Genomic DNA, 21,990 nt, shown 5'->3' on the forward strand with positions numbered 1-21,990 from the left:
TTCTTGTTGATTTATGTGTCAGGACTCTAAAAAGTAGTATATATATACCATTCTTTGGTTGACTGGTCACAACTGGTGGACATACAGTAAGGGGGTTGCAAGTATAGGCATTGCTTTCTTACACAAGCCCAACATATTGGGAACCACTGCTGTAATATCCTCCTGGGAGCCGACTAAAAAAGTGTCTTCCAATTTATTTTTTTGTGTGATTTCCTTCCTATTTAGGAGTTAAAAGAAAATCTTACAATTTAGGCTTGTTAAACTTATTTTTTATTGTCCACTGTAGTGGGACTACAGGACTATTTCAGTGTGAAAAGACTAAAAAAATGAACAGATTATGGCCGTAGAGGGATATTAAACCAAGAATACATTCAAATTGATTAAAAAAAACACATGCCATATCACTGGAAAGCCTAGGATGTCCTCTTTACAATACACCAGGGGTTGATAGAGTAGGTCAAAAGAGTAAGAGGATATGTATGTGGACAAAATGTCCACTGCTGAGGACACATGTCAATGGGCTGGGTCTCAGGAGGATATACAATATAATAAGATGATTTTTCCTAAGAAACCAGGACTCTTAAGTGGGTTTTCATTTTGTAAAATTGTGCAACAAAAGCTCTCTTATTATAAATGAATTCCTGAGAACAGTGAAAGCATTGTTCAATTGTGCTGAGTTTAAAATAGATTATATCCCTTGGAGATGTTTGGTGCCAATAAATAAAAATCAATAAACTCATTGAATATAAAGCTTTTAAAACCTACTAATAAGGATGTCACAGGGTTCACTGTGACTGGTAAACGTTAGATGGCAGCAGTGAGCCCTCATCTCTTCACATTAGGTTGAATGGAGCCCCCAGAGGGATGAAATGTGATGCTTTGAGCCTCAAAACCATCCGTGACCGCGTTACCAGTGTCAGTGCACCAGAATGAAAACACTCAATCCGGTTTCACCTTTCACATTAAAACCCCCAAAGACTTACAAGTCATTTTATTTTATTTTTCTGTTAAGAACTATGGATTAAAAATGTTCAAGTTTGCTATGTTTGAGCTTCCATAAACATTATGTCAAAGTTTTAATGTTATAATGTTTTTAATTTGTGTAATCAAAATAAAGTTTGTCTGTAACACAGCTGAGAAAATAATGAATCAAATGTTTATTTTCATTAAAATATTTAAAAAGTCATTAGAGTTTATGAATTTAGCACATTTAGGGGGTATATAATGGTAACAACTAAATTATTTATCAAAAAAGAAAACTGATTTCTTCACTTTTTGGTTGACATAAAGACCCCTAATTATAGAATGACTCCTGCACCAGAGGCGATGCTTTTATTTTGAGTGAACCTTGCTGTATTTCCGGTCTTATCCCTGCTTTTCCTCCTGTTAACTTGACACCAGTGACCGCATTTATCTCCACGACAGGAGAGCCTGCGAGCAACAACTTTCTCAGATTGACACAAGAATGGAGAGAAGCTGACGCACCGATATTTAACCGGACTGTTCACTTTCCTCCTCAAGCTTTTTCCTCATGCAATCACAGCCTACATGCTGCAACACAACTGAAAGTTAGTTTGGAAACAGTTTGACCACTGAAGAGCTGACAATCCCTCCTTATTGTCTTTTTTTCTTCTTCCTTTTGGACACTTTAACCGCGTAATTACGCATGATGCGCAAAGGGATGGCTCCTCTCCGGAGACACAAAACGGGAGTACAACATGTTTTTTATGTCTATCTCTCTATTTCAGTGGCTTATTCTTACAATATAGACTTAGAACATCCTCTAGTGTTTCAAGGACCAAACTCTAGTTTTTTTGGCTACTCTGTGCTGGAGCATTATAATGACAACACACGCTGGTGAGTCCCATGCTTTTACTGTTCCTGGAAATTGCTCTTATTTTCACAATGATGCAATGCAATTTGTACTTTTGGAAGCAGAAATGTTGGAGCCTCAGGCTGCATCCACACCCAATGAATACAATGCTTAATATTCCTCATGAAAAGCCATTTTCTGTTTCTACTGTAACTTTTTCTGCTGGCAATAGATTTTCATTTTTTGAAGTAAATGTTGGAGCCTCAGGCTAGCATCCACACCCAATGAATCAGAAAAACAATAATGCTTAATATTCCTCATGAAAAAGCCATTTTCTGTTTCTACTGTAACTTTTTCTGCTGGCAATAGATTTTCATTTTTTTGAAGTAAATGTTGGAGCCTCAGGCTAGCATCCACACCCAATGAATCAGAAAAACAATAATGCTTAATATTCCTCATGAAAAAGACATTTCTGTTTCTACTGTAACTTTTTCTGCTGGCAATAGATTTTCATTTTTTTTCAGTGGCACAGATACTGTAAGGTTTGTCCCAGTTTGTTGGTATATAACTTACTGGAAGATTTATAGTGATCTACCATACATATAACAATGAAATGATATTATGTACATGCTATTGCACAATGTATATCTGTAACACAGTGGTTCTAACCTATAGGGTTTGGGACCCCCACAAGACAATAAGCAACATTTCTGTTTTTCCCTATCCCAATTTCTGCAGGGTAATAGTAGGAGCTCCTAAGGCAAACTCTACCTACAGTAGCTCTGTGCACTCTCCTGGAGCTGTATACAAGTGTCGAGTTCACAGCAACCCAGACCGCCGCTGCACAGAGATGGATCTGGGAAGAGGTCAGTCACCACTGCCTGCCTGCCTGCCTGCAGCATGAATATAAGAGCACTACATGCCTCAGGACAACACATGCACCCACACACACAACTTGAAAGAAATTAACAGTGATCTCACAGAAATCTGGTTCTACAGTCCACACACACACACACATGCTGAGCTTTCCCTGCAGCTTTTCCTCGTCCTCTCTTTGCTTTTAAACTCCCCCAAGCATCTGTTTTGTTTTATCAGAATAATGCAGCCTTATACTGCTCTTAACAGTGCCACAGTTGTTCTTGTAGTTGTACTCAACCTGCTATAGGGAGACACGCAAAAAAGACAAGAGGGTTCTGTGTGTGCAGAGGTCCATAAATATTTTTGATAAATATAATTCATGCTTCTGCTAATATTTTCCAAGCATGTGAGCCAAAAAAGTTTAGCTTCAACCCCCCCACCCCCAAGCTCTCTCAGCCTCAGCTCTGTTCTTGTGGTCAAGAAAGCCGGGGTGCAGGCACAGCTTTAATATTAACCCTGTGCTCAGTCAATGTGTCACCAGAAAAAACATACATTATCACAGTGAGCGTGTGTGCTGCTTGGTGCTCAGAGAGCCACATGGACCAGAGGAGCTGAACTCTGACGGGCCTCTGGGAACACACAACACACACTGACACAATACATGCTGCATAGCTACATGCCATTGTGCTGAATCAGTCCACTGCAGGGAGAAAGAGAATAAAACTTGGGGGAGGAAATAATCTATTATTTAAGAGTTGGATTGTTAAAAAGATAAATTGTCCCTGAATTTTTTGAAGCACCGTTGTCTTTTTATTGGATTTATGTTCTTAATCATCTTCGTCTTCATAAACTGGTCCAGGATTCACTAATGTCAATAGCATTACAAAGCAGTATACATCGTATAGTGATTTTTATGACACATCCTTGGGCTTGAGGAAATTGTGATGGGCATTTTTCATTTTTTTCTGATGTTTTATTGACCAAACAATTCATCGATACAGATTGCTCATTTTTTAAAATAATCATTAGTTGCAGCCCTAAAGGGATCCATCCTATCCTTTAAAATATGTGTTTATGTTGTGTGTTAATGTAAAATATGGAAAATCAACCAATATATTGTTATCAGACTTGTTTAACACTCAAATATTGATCCTATCATCCTCAAAAATATCAACCTTCAGTATATTACATGTCATAATAGATGTTTTTTTTGTTGTAAATGTGACTTACAGTATTGACCGTATCAGCTGTACAACCTTTTCTAATGTTTTATCTATACTGTGTAAACATCCCGCGCACAATCAGCAGAAATAACGCCTAAAACCCAGAACTAAAAAAAAGCTCACAATGGCTGACAAGTAACAAGTAACTTGCTCCAAGACATCCTCCGTCCATGATGACTCAACGTCTTGCAAAAACTGCTCTCATTGTCTTTCAGGAAACAAGCCGAGAGAGTCGTGTGGGAAGACGTGCCAAGGGGACAGGGATGATGAGTGGATGGGGGTCAGCCTGGCCCGCCAGGACAGAGCCGACGGCAAAATACTGGTGAGCTCAGGGACCAAACGCCCGCATTCGCCTCACCAAATTGTATAATGCGTACCATGTACACTCAGTACAAACAGACCTGATTAGAGCGACATCATTGTTACTAATGTTTTACCATGAACCGCACTGTTAAAACCACAGCTGGTCTCAACTTTACAACCCCTCCTTTAGCAAAAAAAAGGCCTTTCCCCCCATTCTGTGTTGCATGCTCACAAGCTTTAACTTGCACAAGTAAAAAACTGAATTTTTTTTGCACAATCAACACTGGACTAACAACTAACGTCAGACAGATTTGGAAACTGCTGCGTGGTTACATAATACTGTGAAACATCTACCTCGTGTTCGGAGCTGGAAGACTCAGTGGAACAGGGTTTGTCAAAAGTAGATTGTTGTTTATAAAAAAAGGAGAGAAGGATTTAGAGAAACTAACTAGTGGTGCTAATCCCTGAGGTGCTTGGCTGGGTATTTGCACAGAGATCATAGGGCAGCTGGCAGAGTTTGTTTAGGCTTCAGACCCTCTGCGGTGGTCCCGTCCAAGGGCGGCCTTTCATTAAACGTTAACCCCCGTCCTCCTGTGGTGGGTTGCAAAGGGAACCAGCAGCCTTGCAGGACGGTCTGAAGGCGACTGGTGGACCGGGTCGCTCTTAAAACGCTCATGACAGGTGTGTGTTTGAATACCTGTCAAATAGAATCACTTTCCAATACAGACGTCCAGATAACTGTCCTTTTAAATCTCCATTCCTTTCAATATGTTTATCTTTAGTCCATTTCTTTATACCTCAGTGGAATGTATTGGCAGGATTTCCAAACCCTGACCCAAAGTTTGAGCTCTTGGAGTTGTCAGTCTTGGGAGCTTGAGTGTAGAGTTGTATAACAACAAGTTTTCACTCTTTGGCCGTCTAGACGGAGACATGATAAAAGAAAAGGTGGTGACTCTGCAGAGCAACGTGTGGCTGTGCTTCTTTTTTTTTTTTTTTTCTTAATCTCATCTGAATGGACTCACATTTCCGTGCAACAGGAGGGAAATGGCTGCTCGGCAGATGTGTACAGTGGTGATTTCATCTGTGCTTTCAGTGAAGGCCTTGTTTGTGACCAGCGAGCCTTTTAACTGAACAGGAACATGACAACAGCAGCACAGACTCTCAACCATAAAAACCTTCTTTTGACAGAACTTGTCAGCTGCTGCAAGAGCTGCTTTTTGCTGCATTTATATCAGCTGATTGATCTTTTTTTCCAGAATCTGCTTCTACTCAAGGGGGAGAGTTCATGCTGGTATTCTCCACTACTGTTGTCAAAGCCGTCCTTTGAAACACAAGTGTTACTCAACGCAGCATCTTGCTTCCAGACAGTCATCTGACGCTCTGTGTGCGCCCACAATCTGCCGAGCTCTTGTATTCATTTAGATTGGCTGTGTGCGTGTGTGTGTGTGGGTGGGGGCGCGGGGGGAGTTAAACAGTGCGAGGGGAAATTAAGTGAACTTTGTCTGCACAGAGGCGTCCAGATCTGTCCCCAGAGCCACAGGAGCCCCACCACCATCCCCCCGGGGTGCTAAATTATTACCACATTTACACATTTATGCTGCCTGATCTGTGCCAGAGTTTGAAATCGAGTCTATGTTCTCCTGTTTTCTTATCGATCTGTGGAATGTTTTATTTTGAAAAACACGGCGGCAAAATATTGTTTCTAAGAATTACTCACTGTCAGTTTCAGAAATGGACCCCCTGTTTCAGCAGCAGCATAATAAAGTAGGAGTTTATTCTCTGTCTTTTGATCCGCTGTCTGAACTTTTGGCTTCTCCGGCTCCCTGTAAGGCCTGGAGGAGCTGTTTTGAAATTAAAACTTTTAAAACACAAATGTTGAAAATTTTCCCTGCTGCACATTAAACGCTGCTTAGGAAACACAGACCTCACGCTGCAGCCGAGATATTCACACCACAGACCATGGCTGTTACGGTCAGAGTTATGGATGGGCTTTAATCCCCCCTCTCATTGACAATTATTTGACAGCCGCAGAGACGCGCTGACTCCAGCCCAGCGAGGAAAGGGCTTAAACAAGGAGCGCCTGCTTGCAGTCTGAAGTGTTTGTGTTTACAGCAGGAACATGTGTCTGAATTTGTTCCTGCTTTTCTCTCACAGGCCTGTGCCCACCGCTGGAAAAACGTCTACTACGACTTAGAGCACATCCTTCCACATGGGTACTGCTCCATCATTCCTCCCTCTCTTCAGGGCAGTGCGAAGCCGCTCATCCCTTGCTATGAAGGTATTAATACAGATTTTCCTTCATTTTATTATTATATTAACCTTTCACATTAGGGCAGACACAGAAAAGATCATTGCTGGGGTCTTAATCTTATTTGGTTAGTCCTTAAAATCAAGCAAAGACCCAGGTTATGGCCTCAGTGTGGACATGAATTGTGAGCACTTAGTGTAATCGTTCCTCTCACATTGACTTTTAAAAGCCTGAAGATTTATTTCTTAAGAAAAAAAATTAAATAAATTAGTCTATTTATCCTCTTCTGTGGTTACATTTTATCATGACATGTGATCTTCATAGCAGCAGAGCCTTGAAGTGTGATCTCCCTTCCTCAGTCCAACACGAGTGCTTTGAGGAGAGCCAGCCCCTACTATTGAAGGGTTTTTTAACAGAATATATGAGCATTTTAGCCAATGGAGTGATGGAGAGTTTGTATTCCCCCTGCACCCTTTTTGCAAAAGAAAAATATTTTCACAAAGATATAATTATGCCAACTATTTCGAAGAACAGATTTTGGCTTGATTTTCCAGAAATCAGGTGCTTTTAAGGAACTATTTGCTTGCAAGGTTCGCAAGAAATCAGATTTTGTTATGATTGTAGTAAATCAAATCCATTTGTGCCGCAGGTTATTTTTCTTTGCGCACCGTCTGCAACACTAAAAATCAAGGTCCATTTAACAAAATAATGTGCTGTATAACATTTAAAGCTGACTCATGCAAATGTGTGCTTCATATGTTTTGATATGTGACTCAGAGCCATTCATCAAAGCCTGTTTTACACCTTAATTGTGCTCCCAGGTCAGGACTTCACTTCCTTCCGTATAACTCTTGTTGCCAACAGTTGTGGAGAAGCCAGACAGACTTTGCATGGGACCGTATTGACAGTGCATTTTGTGCAGATCCAAGCTCAATATTTTTGTAACCTGAGAGCGCTGTGTCCCCACTCTAAGTAAGAGAGGTCTTCTTGTTGAATGCAGTGTTGCAGTCTGCTTTCTGGCCCCAGACTCCTCGTGGATGGGACTGGGACTTTGACTAGCTCCATATGGAATGCAGGAAAATCTCCAGCAAACGCTGGCTCAGGCACACAGTGAAATAATTTGTGGTTTGTTTTTTCTTACAGACTATAAGCAGAAATATGGGGAAGAGCACGGCTCGTGCCAAGCCGGGATAGCGGGAGTTTTTACGGAGGTCAGTAACAGTGCTTGTTCATCTTCTTAATCCTTGTAATACTCTCTTTCTGTTAGTCTAAACAGAGAGATAGCTGTTTGTTGTCATCCAAAATCTGTTGGATCTTCATCAATCAATTCACTGTTGGTAAACTGATCACGTCTTCAAATGCATTTTCACATTATATACCAGTAGAAACTATTAGTTATCTTCCTTACTGTCTGTTTTTTCTTATCAGGCAACTCACTTAACGTTTCAAAGAACTTTTTCTTCCTCACTCTGTGTTGACTTTGACTCTGGTAGATAGTTAGCAGAGATGTTATATATGAGGCTGTGTGGTAATTTTCCCCCCAACTTGTTTAAGATGTCAAATGATGTGGAAAATCCTTTGCAGTTAGATATACATGAGTATTTGAATGAAAGCAGCCAGCGCTCTGCTGACTAACTGCTGATAACTGTTAGCTTATGTTTCCATAGGAAGACACAGCAGCCTCACTTGACCTGGTGTGGTTCCACAAGATAAAACGTTTAAGAAAATACAAGTTTCCTTTTCTCTCTATAGCATAGATGCACTACTGTTTTTTCTGTTAACATATGACATCCTCCTTGGTTGCACAATACCTTTTTGTATCTTATATTTCGGTCTGTAAGCAGTCTAGGAAGGTGAAGCTGGCGCAGTGAGCAGCAGTGGTGAGAGGAAAATAGATTTAATCACATATAAATGCATTTGAGCAAAAATAGAGTTTGACAGGAAAATATGTGCATATGAGGAATACATTGAAATTTGACCAGTTTAGACATTTTGCTTTCATACATTAGCAGTTTAAGTCTTTCCTGATGTTGCCCGTGAGCGGCATGTTCTGCAAAGGTCCTTTTCAAGTCTCGAGTTACAGTTACGCTCAATTTGGGACATACAGTAAACTACAGTAAGTTACTCAAAAATGTGTCCTCGGAGCACAGCTGTGGCCTCAGGGTGAAAACAGTCTCAGTGGTGAGAAAGAGTCTGATGAAAAGTTCATGTAATTCATGCAGTTTTTCTTTATTCTATCTTATTTCAGCTTTTTAGTTAGCCTGGTGCTAATCTCAAGCTGCAAACAACTGATCGATTAGTCAATCAACAGAAAATTATAAAGTTATGGTCAGCGCTTTTAAACATATATCAATCATTCAAGTCATTTTTTAAGCAGAAGCTCAAATCATTCTATGGTTTTGGTGCTTTTCTCTGTTTTATATCATTGTAAAGTGAATATCTTTGTGTTTTGGACTGTTGGTCAGACAAAACAAGACATTTGAAGAGAGCTGTGGGATACTGCGATGGACTTTTTTCACTATTTTCTGACATTTAATAGACCAAATGATTAATTGATAAAGAGATAATCATTAGTAGCAGCCTTAAAATCTACATTTACTTACATTTGCAAAGACACGTGCGTGATAGACTCGTACAGCACGCATAGCAAACACATGGCTTTCCTTTCACAGATACTAAAATGGGATCATTTCACATGACCTGCCTGCTAACTTGCTGAACATTTCACTACAAGAAGTGTGTGCTTCAAGAGCCTTTGAAAATGTCATTCACGGCTGTTCTGAACACTTACAGCAGTGTATGACATCATGTTTTAGGGATTAGTTTCATGATTTTATTACGTAAACATCATGTGAGAGCTGTAGATAACACTCGTCTAGAGAGAAGGCTTCAGGAAGAAAAGAAAATATTCAGATAACATTGGATTCCACAGTAAACATACTGTTTTAAAACCAAAAAGAACAATCATCAAACGCACTTTACTCAGTGTTGATCTGTTAAAGCATTTGAACGACCTCCCGTGAAAGAATGTGAGGAATTTAATGAAAAGATGTCCAACTGTTAAACCTTATCCTTGGCTGAACCATGTTGCCCAGATGTTTGACACCACAGCACAGGGGATATACTGTATACTGCTGACTGAGGTCCTCACTGTGTTGTTCAGTTTGTTTGAGGTCTCATTCAGATGACCTAGTGTCAGATTTGACTGAAATCAGTTGTGAAAATCAGGACTCTGAGCGATGGTACAATTATCTTAATGCAGTCGAAACAGAGCATCTTAATTGTGGTGCTCTGGTCCCTTTAATAGCCGTGGAGCATCTCAACAAAAAGCCGTGAACAACTCATTTTACAGCTGTCAATTTAGCTCGACCTCTGAATTCCTCATCACATCAAAGGAGGCAGCTTCAGTTGGCATGCCGTCTGGCTGTGTGGTTTGAGAGCAGATAGCACAAACCAGTCTGTGGCCGTTGGTTAACCAGACGTTCACCCAGCAGCGTTTTTTCTTTTTTTTCTCCTTTTCTTCAGCAGGCTATTTAGCAGTGTGCAGATACAACGTGCATACTTGCCAACTTTGTGTCACATTTGAGTTTCCGAGTTTCCTGCATTCTGGTGACTTTTAAAGAATGAAAATGATAATTACACTGCAACAGCAGTTTTATGTTAAATAGGCCTACTTTTAATTTACTTTTAATTCTCAAGGAAGAAAACTGAATAATTCGCCCCTCTGGTGTGAATTTGTGTAAATCTTTGTAGTTTTTATTATTTTTTATTTTTAATTTTTAATTATTATTATTATTATTATTTATATCTAAACATCTGGTTGATTAGAATGGGAGCCGTGTAATTTTTATGATTTAAAAAAAAAATCTACTACTTGTCATCAGTTTTCATTCATTCAGCACCACGGCGGCTTTTCGCTGCGTCGAGCAAAGCACAACTTTGGACGCTGCACGCTGTGATGTGTGACGAGCACAGCTCAAACCGCGTTCCACCAGGGAAACGACATTTGGTGCAGCTGTATTGTCGTCCGGATGGAAACTGTAGGGCTTGTACACGCTGTACAGCGTCAGAAACAGGTTGTGATAACGAAAAGTAAAAAATGGTGTGAAAATTTGCCATAAAACGGGAGAAATACGGAAGAATGTGACCCCGGGAGGGTCACAATTAAAAACGGGAGCCACCTGGGAAAATCGGGAGGGTTGGCAAGTACGAGAAGGTGTATCACAGTCATCTGAATGAATGTGGTTTTCATTTCCAGGAGCTGGTGGTGATGGGGGCACCGGGGTCATACTACTGGACTGGGACGATCAAGGTGTACAACCTGACCTCTGACTCTTTCTACAGCCCGAACAAAGAAGACGTCGACTCCCACAGATACAGCTACCTTGGTGAGAGCCTGTTAATGAGTATGATTGTGTTGAAGGTTAAAATATATAAGAAAAAAATGTGCCGTAACTGATTCTCGTCTGTGTCTCCAGGCTATGCTGTGACTGCTGGACACTTCTCTGCTCCTAATGTAATAGACATAGCTGCAGGGGCGCCTCAGCACAGCGGCAGTGGAAAAGTAGGGACTTCTTCTTCTTATTTCCAGTTGTTGAATTGAAGTCCTCTCATGTTGCCTGCTTCACTGATTTGTTTTTCTCCCCGCGCAGGTTTACATTTTCAAAATCGATGGTGTGTCTTTGGTGAAGAGTTTTCAAGCCTCAGGGAAAATGGTATGAGCTCGGATGTGGTCTTATATTCCTCCAGAGGTCTCTGTCAGTTCTGTTTTCAATCATTACACAGCACATATTTTGCATTGAGGCTATTGTTTTACTATATTTTATTCAACCTAATCTGCCTCAGGGATCATGTAGTTGATTCTTGCGATGCGCTGCAGACACGCTACGCTGATTGTGTTGTTGTCAGAACTGCATTGTTTATTTCTGCCTTAAGTGTTTAGACAGCTACAGCGATTTAAAGAAGGAACACATTGCCAGAAAGAAAAAGCCAGGGAGGTAGCTAATGCTTTCCATTCAGAGTAAATAAAGGGAAGTCAGGGTGGCTTTAAGACGTACGTTGTGTAAATATTCCTTTAATGTTGGTGTAGATATAAAAGGGGAAGTAAATCCAGTCAGAGCGTGAATCGTGTGTCAATGGTATGAAGTGAAGAAGCAGTGTCTGTGATCTGACCCATTGCTCTGTGGCTCGGCTTGGTTCCAGATGGGCTCTTACTTTGGCTCCTCATTGTGTGCAGTTGATCTGAACCAGGACGGCCTGTCGGACCTGCTGGTGGGGGCACCCATGCACAGCCAGCTCCGGGATGAGGGCCAGGTGTCTGTGTACATCAGCAAGGGCAATGTGAGTGGGATCCGGGGGTCAGTGGGAACATGAGAGACCACAACTTGCTGATTTATTTTACTAGTGTATGTCTCTCTTTGAACGTTTTCTATACTGCTATTATTGTCTGCCGTGCTGATTTTTAGCTTTGCTCATGTTTGATTTCTTTCTGTCCATGTTTGTTATCACGAAACCAGAATTAAACAGTGGAGCAGTGGGAAACTCGGATGTGAAATTATTTAACCGACCAAGAATAGAGCTTCCGTTTGTACATTTTGTATTTATGAGTGATTGCGAGGAAGTTGAGTGTCTGTTTGGTTGTTAAATTGCCTGGATAAAAGCCATCTAACTGCAGTCGTGGCCAAAGAATTTTATCTGAGAGCTGCAATAATTTCACTGCATCAGGATCCTGTAGCACTTTTCTTTTTTCTCCTGCCAGCTCACTATATATAAACTGTTGTGCTTCTGTTTTCAGGGGGTGATGGAGGAATACAGTATTTTGAGTGGTGACAATGCTTTCAATGCACACTTTGGAGAATGCATTGCCGCAATCGGAGACATAGATGACGATGGATATCAAGGTCAGTACAGTAATAACATATTACAAACTGCCTGCTTCACTTCATAAATGCATCTTTACTTGCTTGTTCTGGAGCTTTCGATAGTATTGCATGGTCTTCATCAGCAGATGAAGTTTGCTCAGTTATCACTGTAGATGTTCTAATTATTATTATTCTGTTATTCTGAGCATATTTAGGACTTCTCGTACATGTTGGCTTATATATTTTATGTTATAGTCATATTATATTATATATTTAGGGCTGTCCTCAACTAAAGAAATTCTTAATCCAATAACGATTGTCGACTCATAATTGATTATCTGATTTAATCAACAGTTTCTTGACAAAGAATCACACAAAAGCACCACTTTAAAACTTGTGTTTACCAGAGAGTCATTCAGTATGAGAAAAACATGAAATCGACTAAAGACATTTTAGTAGAGTAAGACCAAAACGACTGTTTATACGAATAAGAGGGGGCAGCCCTATGTATATTGTTATATTTTTATTATTATAAATACATTATTATTTATTTATTTTATACATTTTAAGTATTTCATATGTTTTAAAAGAGACAGTACACTCCTCTGTATTTTGCCAGTGAGAAGAAATAGAGATACTAAAAATAGTGGTACCCAACCTGTGGGTCTTGAGTCCTTCAGTGGGTCACAACATAAATCTGAGGGGTCGTGAGATGATTAATGGGATAAGAAAGACGAAAAGGCAAATATCTGCTACAGATGTTTTTTTCACTTTTCTCATATCTTTGTTTTTCTGTGAAATGTTGGATAGTTTTACCTCTTTGAGCTGTAAACAGTAATTTAATAACACAACCTGAGACGTTTTAACTGCTCACAACTGATCGGCATCTGAAACCTATGTGAGGTCACAAGTCGGTGCTGCTTTCCTTTAAGGGGTCAAAAGCCGAAAAAGTTGAGAACCACTGCCATATAGGACCACACTGGAGGTTTAACATGTTTCAGTCCATTAAACACAAATCATGTGTGTGGTACAGTTGTGTTGACCATTTTTACAACCATGCCACAACCTCCTAATTTGTAGGCAGCCGCTGTTTCTAATTTATTTCACTATGACGTAAAAGTTGCTGCAACTTAAAACCTTCTTGACACCGTGACCATATGTTGTATAGTTGTTGTTGAAGTAGTGATACATTAAGAGCAGAGAGTCTTTTCAAAATGCTCCTCATGAATCAGTTTCTGCAACGCAAGCCAACACAAAGTATTCATTTCCTTGTGTTTCTCAGATGCCAGAGAGTCCTTAAATGCACTAAAAAGGAGGTCTTTACATTTAAAACTACTGGTGTTGTCTTTTAACAACTAAACTATCTCAGGGCATGTAAAGCGTTTGCAACACTGGAGCCACTGGTGAAAGGTCATAACTCAGATTGGGGTCGTGTTTTTATATGTATGAGTCTTGTAATGGTCCTCGAGTGGTCAATTAATCTTTAGTCTAGGTGTAATGGCAACCACTTTTCATAGTATTCAGTGCTATTAGTGTGGCATTTTGCTGTAGTCATGCAACAAAGCTATTTCCTCTGTCATCTGGTGAGTAATAAAGTCACACAGTTTATATTCCCCACAAGCAAACGTTGGCTGGTTGAGATTCTCAGTAGGTGCAACAAAACCCGTAATTTTTATAGACATTTTGTTTTGATTGCCCTGCAGCAAGGGAGATCTTTAGAAAATATTGCCCTCTCTCACCCTCTTGTGCACTGAGTCATCCAGACACAAACCAAATCATCCACACACAGACAGACAGACGTACATTTACGCTGTCTGTTTTCCTGGCACTAGCATCGGCTTGGCTCTGAGGGCTCAACTTGGCGTCCGTCTCACACTCGAGGCTGGAAGCTGCTGCCCGGTTTCATCTCCGTGTGAGATACGCCTCGAGGCGTGCTGCCTGGCACACAGTGTGCATGTGTGTGTCTGTGTGTGTGTGTGTTGAAAGATGGCAGCTGGGAAGCATAACTCATTTTGAAAACTCGTCGCTCACGGAGTGACGAGAGAGCCAGACTCGCTCGCTGACTGATCTATTATTTACAACCAAACTGCTACTATTTAATTCGAAAGAACTACTGTAGAAAATCCGAATACACATTTGGTTCCACTGAGAACAAATTATTGGTTTAAGTCTACCTCTACACAGTGAGTTGATTGTTGTGTGATATTTACTAAAATAAGTGCCACCCTTTTACCATTTCTGCTTTGGTATGCTGCACCACATGACCTGGAAGTGTTTTGGTTTATAAAAAGAAAGTTTATATATGGACTTTCTGTGGAAATGGGATAAGGAGACATTGTTTCAGTCTTGTTTCCACTCTCTCAGAGGTCGCACAAGTTTTTATGGCCACTAACAACACTTAATTGTCTATTAAGACTCTTACTGTAACAGCTTGTTTCCCATGGTTAATGAAAGCTTTTGTACACATTCACAAACACACAGTTTTATTTATTTACGTGCGCATTCATTTCTATGCCGACCTTTCACAGAAACACTTTTTGTCCTCTATTTGTCTCTTCAGACGTAGCCATAGGAGCTCCTAAAGAGGATGACTATGGAGGAGCCGTTTATATCTACCATGGGGATGCCACAGGAATCATCAGCAAGTACTCCATGGTAAGAAGTCTAGTTGTAGTAGTTTCTCTATAGTTTCACCAACACATGATACTTTTTGATGAAACCCATGTGTTCACCTTGTGTATCACGCTGTTGAAACAGCTGAGTAATGTGCGGTAAAGTCGCAGGTGGTGATGTAGCCTCGGGAACACACGGAAAACCCACATAGCTCTGAATGAGGAGCAAGCAGTTTTTCATGGGCTTCTTGTTTTTTATTAGTGACTACAAAGTATTTCAATATTAGAAATCACCTTTTTAACCGCCACATCATCACTACTGAAGTATAGCGCTAGAACCATCTTTGTCTTAAATATAACTTTAAATAAGACTTGCTACAGACACTTAAATTGTACCTGTTGCATAAAGCTTCCATTTGAGTGACTAATGTAAGACTGACTTAGATAGCCTGTCACGCAATGCATTATGGGTGAATTAAGACACTTCACAGAATAGAAAAAAATGGTAGATGCAACAGTGACACCACTCCAAGTATGGGATAAAATAACAGAAGAGGTAAACAACATAAATCCAACGGTTGTCGAAACAATTCAAGGATATGGTAACGTTACCAGGATCCAAAAAGAGTAATGGATAAACAGTTGAAATAGTTAGTTAAATATTAGCTAAAAGTAATGGATAAACAGTTGAAATAATTAGCTAACTGAAGGTCAATTAGACTGTTGCTATAGCAACAAAGCTTTCACCGGGATGTGACTAGCTTTGCTTACTTTAGTTTAAAAGCTGAGGGCAACAGCTACCAGCATCTCCAAAGCTCACTAATTAACACAATTTATCTTGTTTATTTAATCCGTACAGAAAACTTAAATGTCAAAGTGAATGGTAAGTTACTGTAACTGTTTCTTGGCGTTAGAGGTGTTGGTAGGTGCATTTTTGTAGAGAGAGAACCAGGCTAGCTGTTTTTACCTGTGTTTCCAGTCTTAATGTGAAGCTAACAAATGTGTTATTTACTATAAATCTATAAAATCAAAGATCATTCATCTATGTAAAAACAAATGTGGAGCAAAAACAAATCATGCAATGTGCCCTTTTCCATTGTTGGCTCAGATATGTTATTTGAAGGCTGTTTTCATCTGTTACAGAAACTGTCTGGGCGTAGTATAAACCCTGGTCTGCAGATGTTTGGCCAGTCAATCTCCGGTAATGTGGACATGGATGGCAATGGATACGCAGGTAAGCCACATCAGGACGATGGAAAAACATCAGGGAAGGATGATGTTATGACATATTGTTTTTTTCTCGCCCCTCATGGTGTTTGACTCTCATTCTTTTGGAATAGCAGTGCAACGCCTCGTGATTGAGGCATCTTGTTTACTGCATTCCACAGCTGACATTCATACTTAGCCAGCGTGACATTTAAAGACCTCTGTGCATTGTTTTGGATCTGCAGGTGCAAAGACTGCTATCAGCAGATGCTTCATTGAATATCATATAGTCTTTGTGACTTTCCAAATCAATCATGTTGATGTTTTTGTTGCAGATATCACTATTGGAGCGTTCATGTCAGATAGTGTGGTGCTGCTGAGGTGAGTTAACTGGATCGTTCTACTGTGAAACTGGAGTTTTCCTTTCTACTTTTGAGTCGTTTTTAATGTCCAGTCTTTCCCACACTGTGTCGGTTGATGTGGTTGTAGAACCCGGCCTGTCATTACGGTGGACGTCTCCATCTTCCTGCCCGTCTCCATCAACATCTCTGTGCCACAGTGCCACGAGGGACACCAGAACCTGAACTGCTTCAACGTCACCGTCTGCATGCGCTTCCGGGGACGACAGCTGCCAGGACAAATAGGTGAGGACAAATCCTGGACAAGAGAAACCTCACAAAAGTTGTCAGTCCATATTGAAGGGGACACTAAAATACCTGTGACCGATATTACTTGCATTGACCCCACTGAAACAAAAACATCTTTCCATTATACCAAAGAGTAAGCTTTATAAGTAGAGAATAGATTATAAACACCTACCATCCCCTCTAAAACTTAGTAATACATATGTTGTATCTCATTTGTTTAATCCGTACAACCATAAATGTAAAAACAACAAGCTGTGCTTTTACGGTGAGCTACGTACCGTATTTCTCGGCGAAGAGCGTCCAGGTACATTGACTTTCTTGAGTCTTGCCGTCGCTGTGAAAATGAATCTCAAAAGCCTCAGTAGTCTCAGTAGTTGTGTCACTGTTGTTGTTCATATAGAGTCTATTTTGGTCTTTTTGTGTTTTGAGGAAGTGAAAGTCATACTCCTTGAACTTTCGGTGGTTATTTAAATTGGGAAAATTTGTAAACAATGATCATGCTGAGCAATTCTCCCCACGCTCGGAAACAGTCGGTGTGGTTAGCCTTTGGCCTGTCTGTGCCTTTTTGCCGACGGTTTACCCTTCAGCCTTTGCTAACTGGCTCTTGGGTGCGGTGTCTGTGGAGTGCTGAGGTGCAGTCCTGTTCCAGTGTTTGGGTGTGGTCATTCAAACACCCCCAGGGGAGCAGGAGCTCTGTCGTTACATAATGACTACGTCCTGGCTCGCAACAATAAAGCCTCTCTGTTTAGACGTCTGGCGGACGCCATGGAAAGTGTAGCACTATGTGTTTGGTGACTCTCTTAATGAAACCTTCCTTTGCCTCCTCTGGAGTGAGCTCATGGCGTCCCCTCTGCTGGACGGAGGAAACAAGGGTGTGTTTGCCACCCTTCCCACTGTTTTACCAGTGTGACACCCTCTTGAAGCAATTACTACAGACTGAGGCTGATTCATTCAGAGGAATGGGTTTTAAATGGCCAGAGGCCCATATATGGTTTTCTCGGAAATGTCGGTAATGGTAAATCATGAGCGTCATGCTTTATGATTTCTCAATTCAAAATAGATGTGAAGTTGTTTTATGTCTCAAAGTCACTAAAGCCAGGCGTGGACCCAGCAGGAATGTTGTTATTAAAATGTTTTCTTTCACAGTAATGCTAGTTCATCCCCACCAGCTGGAAAATTACTTCCTTTTTTTTTGTTAATCCTTGTTAATTGTAGAATATATGCCCAAAAAGGTTGTTTTTATGTATAACTTAAGCTTGAGCTTCCATTAGTGAATTGGCTAATATCTTTGCAAGCTTGTGGATGACAGACGTGTGAAAAATAGAGCTGCAACAATGAATCGATTAGTTGTCAACTATTAGACTTATTGCTAACTATTTCGATACTTAATTAATCTGTTTGAGTAATTTTTTAAGAAAAATTCAAAATTCTCTGATTCCAGCTCCTTAAATGAAAATATATTCTGGTTTCTTTATTCCTCTATGACAGTAAACTGAATATCTTTGAGTTGTGGACAAACAGTTGGGAAACATCGACATTTTTTATAGACCAAGCAACTAATCGATTAATACAGATTAAACGACAATGAAAATAATCGTTCATTGCAGCCCTAGTGATAATTTCATCTTAATTTTCTGTCTAGTCTTGTCTAGATGAAACTGAAATTCCTTATTGTTCAAAGCCAATGTTGATCATAGTAGCAAACCTATAGGCAATGACATTAAATCTAGTGAAATTAGCGCTGTTTTCAATACACACCATGGAACAAAGGGCTCTTGTTAACTTAAAGTAATATCAGATGATTTGACCAAGAAATGTCAAACATGTTCCCATCTTCCCTCTAACTCGCATTCATTTTACTGCGATAAGTGATAAATTATTTTTACCAATGTTTTGGTGTCAGTTACCAGAAAACCAAACCCTGCATATTTGAAGCGTTTCTCTAGATTATCTTTCAAAGAACCATTGCTGTCAGTCGATGTTATGTGTAACAGTGTTTCTGTCTCTTCTCAGAGTTGCTCTATAACTTGACCGCTGATGTGGATAAGCGTCAGAAGAGCCAGGCTTCCCGGGTCTACTTCACTCAAAGTGGATCTCAGATCAGCCAGATGAGCCAGCAGCTCAGCTTGGACATCAACAGGGAGGAGTGCCAGCGCTACACTGCCTACGTTAAGGTAAGGTTGGATTTATTTGGTATTTTATTAGTGCTGGCAGTGTTTGTGCAGGGTTGTCCATGTGCTGCTCATGTCCTCAGCTGATCTCTCCGCTGCTTTCACATAACCTTGAGCTCTCTCACTCTGTTGATGTGTGCGATATGAGCTATTTGCTTATTCTTTCTTATCTGTTTATGTGGCTTTTGGTCGGCGCATCAAAGTTCGTATGTTTCCAGTTAAAATGTTTAGACAGATCAAAACAAGAGGAAAATTAAAATGTCAAGATAAGGGCCATCATATATCTCACAGTGGTGTAAGAGCAGTGGCCGCTGCAGCTGAAGGCTACGGATCAGCAGGCATCTGCTGTGTCACCCTGCTGGGTTAGGTTAAAGGTAACAGACAGGCGCTTGATGGCTCATGAAACCATGCTGCTCAAGTGTGCGTCTGCAGAAACTGACAGAAACAGGAAACAGAGTCTCCTTTGTCATCGCATAGTCCCTCTATTGTGTTCCTCTGTGATTAAGCCGTGTAGCCTCAGAGAGGGTCCTCGTCCTGAGGGCACCATCCATGTTTCACCTCCTCTAATGTGGAGGCCCGCTGCAGGCTGCTAAATTTCACTGGCATTCTTAACTGTGCTCTCCAGGCGCTTTCACCATGGGAGGCTGAGCCGCTGACTGAGGGGGGCTGCCATTACCACGCCTGCCTCTCTTCCTTCAACCATACACACTGTCATGAGTGTATATAACACAGAGCAGTTGCAGCAATAAGCTCCCTTTAGTCATCACAACATGCACATCACAGTTATCAAGGTTTATTCAGTGACGTCTGGCACGTGTTTATCCAGGTTCCTCAGTAAACCTGGATAGAAGAATCTAACATTTAAAATGTTACAGAACATTAACGGTAGGGTATGTCATGTAAAGTAGTGTTTCTGCCCAAAAACATTTCAACACTTGAACCAAAACATCTTTAGGGTTTGTGGGTGGGCGAGTGAATTATCACTCAGTCGTAGCTCGTAGCTGCCACATATCTGTGGCATCTCTCTAGCTGTGAGATAAACACACTTATACTTTAAGTGCCATCCATCAGGCCAGATGTTAGTTAAGGGGCGAGTCGTATTTTGCAGCTTAAGGCACTAATGTTGCTGGATGAAATAACATTTTGATGTTATTAAAGGAATAGATCATTTTTTAGGGAAATTTTGGGAAACATTGTTGTGGATTTACGAGGGTTTATGTGCTGAACTTTTTCTAGGCCGGGCGCGGTAACTTCCTGAAGTCTACAACTTGTCATTTTTATGTTTCAGTTTTTGTACGGTTGAAGTGAACAAGATATAATGTGTTAATTAGTGGCCTTTAAAGTGCTGATTGGTGGGCTCTTTTGTACCTTTGAACAAAGCCAGGCTAATTGTTCCCTCTGTTTCCAGTCTTTATGCTAAGTTAGGTTTACCGTCTTCTGGCTCCAGCATATTTAAGGATATGACAATGGTATCGTCCTTCTCATTGAATTCTCAATAAAAAAAAGTGAATTGTGAAGTGTGTTACCGAAAATGGGTAACTTCAGTATTTTTCAACCTGGTTTCCCATGTTTGTGTGTCTAAGTGACTAATGGAGACGACAATTTCTGAAATAAGTGTCTGACAACTTTATGGAAGGGACCCTACAGAGAAACATAAAAATTTTTTTACCTTTCGCTTGATCCAGTTTGTTTGGGGAAGGATAAGGAGTAATCTCGTTGTGAAATCTGAATAACAGCATACTCTGGCTCAAATACATACGTGCGGCCATCGAATTCAAAGACCTCATTCACATTGTCGAAATCATCTAAACATTCAGCCCTGACATTGAAAATCTTTAGATTACACTTAGCTATGCTTTCTGTACTCCAACACAACAAACTCTGACCGGCTGGCACTTGTGTTTCCACCATGGACGTATTCCACTATTCCACCGTTGTCTTCCGGCAACAGATTTCAGAACGAGACTTCTCCTTGAGCGAGACTCTTTCCATAATGTCAGACACTTATAATAACAATTAGACACTGTCATGGCAAAAACAAGCACTTTTAGTGGACGTAAATGACGGTGCCAGCTTGCCCCAATAGCACCATATTGCAGCTTGTGAGCAGCTGCCGTCTACTGCGCTCTCTCTCAATACTGGACCAAAATGACCCTTTAACAGAAATATTTCAGTTTACAGATGACGCAGATAACATTACGTCTTTTGTCTGTAGGAGTATTTGGATTGGCTTGACTGAGGTGTGAAGTGCAGCACGGTTGCCACTCTAGCTGTGTGGATTATTATTTTTTCTCTATATGTGGCCACAAATGCCACCTGCTCAGCACATAAACGAAGAGGTGAGATTCCCAGAGTTGCCAAAAGCTGAAAAAGCCACACAGGACGGTAAAGGCGTGGTGCCCAAATTACAACTTTACCAAACTGTTTACAGGCTGAATGACCTTAGATATGTCTGAAAAGTAAAGGGGACAAAGATTACGACCTTGCATGTCTGCCGTGAGTCTCCATCATCGCACAGTATGTGTTTGTACTGTAGAGAAGAGCTAAGGAATCACAATAATCAGAGGTGATCTGGCTCCGCTCTGAGATGGGTCTAGTCTGCTTGACCAATCGCATCATTTATCTTCCTCATGTGTCTGCCCACATGAGCCAGTCCTCCCATTGCCCAGAAGAGGTATGCTAATGGAAACCAGCTGGTTGCCCGACTGCATCCTCAAGGGTGGGTGTGTGTAGGGGGGGGGATTGTGCACCCCCGCCCCACCCTTCTCTCAGCTAAAACATACAGTGAAAACACAGCAGTGAAGCTGGCGTCACAGCAGGGCGCTGGGCTGATGTTGTGTCAACTGGAGTTGCATGCTGGCCCTGCTGATGGAAAACCCTCACGTCAAGGCTGATTGCTTTAACCCCTGATGCATGCGGGCCGGTGGAAGCAGGCCATGTGCTATTCTGAGCCGCTCTCACGTTTTGACCATCTGTCGACCTCATTTGTTCCCCTTTATAAATGATATAAACAGTTAACAGCTAAACTTGATAAGTTGTATTTGTTCT

General features: G+C 40.8%; 1 protein-coding gene across 1 annotated transcript in view; it reads left to right on the top strand.

Moving 5' to 3' along the window:
* The first annotated feature begins 1,437 nt into the window (after positions 1 to 1,437).
* The window catches only part of itga9 (integrin, alpha 9), a 54,556-nt gene continuing 34,003 nt past the window's right edge, over positions 1,438 to 21,990 (top strand). Inside the window, exons 1-15 of the mRNA XM_037782840.1 lie at positions 1,438 to 1,857; positions 2,552 to 2,679; positions 4,110 to 4,216; positions 6,352 to 6,475; positions 7,589 to 7,656; positions 10,704 to 10,833; positions 10,924 to 11,009; positions 11,098 to 11,160; positions 11,648 to 11,785; positions 12,240 to 12,345; positions 14,867 to 14,961; positions 16,062 to 16,152; positions 16,460 to 16,505; positions 16,614 to 16,768; positions 18,785 to 18,945. Coding sequence (XP_037638768.1) covers positions 1,667 to 1,857; positions 2,552 to 2,679; positions 4,110 to 4,216; positions 6,352 to 6,475; positions 7,589 to 7,656; positions 10,704 to 10,833; positions 10,924 to 11,009; positions 11,098 to 11,160; positions 11,648 to 11,785; positions 12,240 to 12,345; positions 14,867 to 14,961; positions 16,062 to 16,152; positions 16,460 to 16,505; positions 16,614 to 16,768; positions 18,785 to 18,945 — 1,689 coding nt within the window. The 5' untranslated portion in view covers positions 1,438 to 1,666. The remainder of the gene's footprint in view (positions 1,858 to 2,551; positions 2,680 to 4,109; positions 4,217 to 6,351; positions 6,476 to 7,588; positions 7,657 to 10,703; positions 10,834 to 10,923; positions 11,010 to 11,097; positions 11,161 to 11,647; positions 11,786 to 12,239; positions 12,346 to 14,866; positions 14,962 to 16,061; positions 16,153 to 16,459; positions 16,506 to 16,613; positions 16,769 to 18,784; positions 18,946 to 21,990) is intronic.

This window comes from Sebastes umbrosus, chromosome 10 (genome assembly GCF_015220745.1).
Source record: "Sebastes umbrosus isolate fSebUmb1 chromosome 10, fSebUmb1.pri, whole genome shotgun sequence".
Taxonomy (NCBI): domain Eukaryota; kingdom Metazoa; phylum Chordata; class Actinopteri; order Perciformes; family Sebastidae; genus Sebastes; species Sebastes umbrosus.